Here is a 2,577-nt window from a genome sequence, read left to right as displayed (position 1 = left end):
TTCCTACAGAAAAGACAAAAAGCTTAGAAGTAACACATAATACGCTTTCAAACTCAGGATGAAAAAGTTCGAGCGAAATTCCTTGTTTTCCCTATAGGATGAAAATCTAGTAAAACAACAGAAAAGCAATAGTCATGTCAATCCTTAAACACCAATTGCTCGGGGTAGCTTTTCCTGTATTTTCAATGACAAAGACTCGGCATTCATTTTGTCCATTTTTCCTTAATCTCGATGACTGCTCTGAAAAAAAAGCAGCAAGATGTCAAAAAACATGATGACCCTTTGTAGTTTCGTAACACTTATTGTACCAAACATTGTCTCCTGAAATGACTCGAAGCTTTAATTTATTCTTGTATACTAATTAATAAGAGATACATTGAATTTAGGAGCAATGGTGATGAAAGCAAAGGCTCAATTTCAAGAAATTTTGTGATGTGTAATCCATATCCAGAGAAATAATTTCAAAAAGTTGTTTAGTTTCTTGGGATAGAAATGAAAGCAAGCCCGTGAAATAACGAAACCTTTCCATATAATTGGTAAGGGATCTAACAACCGCACCAACCAATCAAGCTCTTCCCCAAGCATTCATGCCCAAGGTCAAACACATTAGTTAGTCGCCATTTGTCAAATGCTCCCCAAATTCCCAATAGATTAAAATTTACCTTGAGCTGTTTTTTTACTTCTTCTTTCGTATGAAAAAAGCATCATCTCTTCCAAAAAAGAAATGGCTTTATCTTTTTTAAATTTTAACTCAACAGTTTCTTTTTTTTACCCCAGTGACAGACAACATTAGAAGATGAAGAGATAAAGAAAGAGAACATTGACATGGGAAGAGGGCGGCGCCAAATCCTATTGACTTGCTGTCTATTTGTAGCAGTCCCTTGTCATCTATATATATGGAGTCATCTTCTGCATTTGGTCCTACAAGTTAAATTTGTTTCAAAAAGTTCATTTTGCCTTGCAACTTTCTACCGTTTCTTTCTCTCCTTTGACACTTGATATTTCCCAAACCAACACTTTTCTTCAACGAGAAAGACCATATATACTAATGGGGAGATCACCGTGTTGTGATAAAAATGGCCTCAAGAAAGGTCCATGGACTCCAGAAGAAGATCTCAAACTCATTCAACATATCCAGATCCATGGAGCAGGCAACTGGCGAACCCTCCCAAAAAATGCTGGTAAGAAATTGTTTCAATCCATGATAAATTCTTGAAACACATGAACTCTCTTTATTCATGATCCAAATTTTTCATCACCATACATGATTGGCTTTTTATTCTGTAATATCTTTCCATTTAATCTCATATGCAGGGCTTCAAAGATGTGGAAAAAGTTGCCGGCTTCGCTGGACAAACTATTTAAGGCCAGATATCAAGAGAGGAAGATTCTCTTTTGAAGAAGAAGAGACCATTATTCAGCTGCATCGTGTTCTTGGAAACAAGTAAGTCCTATTGTACGATTTCTTCATTTTGTGTTTTTTATTTTTTTTTCCATTTTTTAAGTAGTATCTATAATATTGTAAACCCGAATTTATTTCCGTTTTTTTTTCCTGGTTTTAGGTGGTCTGCTATAGCAGCTCGCTTGCCTGGAAGGACAGACAACGAAATCAAGAATTATTGGAATACTCATATCAGAAAAAGACTCCTTCGCATGGGAATTGATCCAGTGACTCATAGTCCTCGTGTGGATCTTTTAGATTTATCATCAATTCTCAACTCAGCTCAGCTTAATCTTTCAAGCCTACTTGGGCTACAAACTCTGATGAATCCAGAGCTGTTGAAACTTGCTGCTACTCTCATATCATCATCAAATCAAGAAAACCCTGAAATTTTATTGCAAAAACTTCAAGAAAATCAGTCACTCAACGCTCAAATGCAAAACCAAATGACCCCTATCAATCTTCAACCTACCCAAAATCAGTTCCAAAATACACCTCAACAAGTTCCACTTCCAGTTCAAAGTCAAGCTACTCCTGCGCAAGGCAACATGGGGGATATTTCCATGGTTTTGACGAATTTGAATGGACAAATGTGTCAAGAAAATTTGATTGCTTCAAGCGCAAGTCTTCTTCCTTCACCAATTTATAGCTATGGAATGACCGATAATACTACTGCAGATCTTTCAGAAAGTTCAGCTTTCCAGTCATTGAATGATAGCAGCAATCAAAACAGCCAGAACTTTGGTTTCGAGTCGGTTTTATCCACGCCTTTATCAGGTTCACCCTTGAATTCATCGTCTGCTTTCATTAACAGTTGCAATACTGAAGACGAGAGAGAAAGCTATTGCAGTAACTTGATGAAGTTTGGAATTCCAGACAGTTTAGACCTAGATGATTTCATGTAAATATTAATTTTGTGTTAGTTTACTATGTTTAGTTTGTGTGCTTTTCCTTCTTTTTTGCTTGTTTTCGAATGGGGCGTATGCTATGTTTTTTGGGTTTTGTTCCATTCACTCATATTGTATTGTAACACTTCTGTTGAGTTTCATTAGCTCGTACCTTTTTGTAGCTTTTGTATGTCAGAATAATATTTATTTAGATTCCAAACGTAATTTTTTGTGCCATTTTCAACCTTG

The 2,577-nt window shown here is 36.1% G+C and overlaps 1 protein-coding gene across 1 annotated transcript; it reads left to right on the top strand.

Moving 5' to 3' along the window:
* Window positions 1-1,048: 1,048 nt before the first annotated feature.
* On the top strand, window positions 1,049-2,346 carry LOC113771736 (transcription factor MYB102-like). The gene is made up of 3 exons (XM_027316303.1): window positions 1,049-1,181; window positions 1,315-1,444; window positions 1,563-2,346. Exons 1-3 carry the CDS (start codon window positions 1,049-1,051, stop codon window positions 2,344-2,346), a joined length of 1,047 nt encoding a protein of 348 aa, XP_027172104.1.
* Window positions 2,347-2,577: the final 231 nt, after the last annotated feature.

The sequence above is a fragment of the Coffea eugenioides genome, chromosome 5, assembly GCF_003713205.1.
Source record: "Coffea eugenioides isolate CCC68of chromosome 5, Ceug_1.0, whole genome shotgun sequence".
Taxonomy (NCBI): domain Eukaryota; kingdom Viridiplantae; phylum Streptophyta; class Magnoliopsida; order Gentianales; family Rubiaceae; genus Coffea; species Coffea eugenioides.
Note: the sequence above shows the minus strand (reverse complement) of the source record. Positions and strands in the feature narration are given on the sequence as shown.

Coding starts and splice junctions, on each gene's coding strand:
- LOC113771736 (XM_027316303.1), top strand. CDS start 1,049: ATGGGGAGATCACCGTGTTGTGATAAAAATGGCCTCAAGAAAGGTCCA. Junction 1,182..1,314: donor AACCCTCCCAAAAAATGCTG/GTAAGAAATTGT, acceptor TCTCATATGCAG/GGCTTCAAAGATGTGGAAAA. Junction 1,445..1,562: donor CATCGTGTTCTTGGAAACAA/GTAAGTCCTATT, acceptor TCCTGGTTTTAG/GTGGTCTGCTATAGCAGCTC.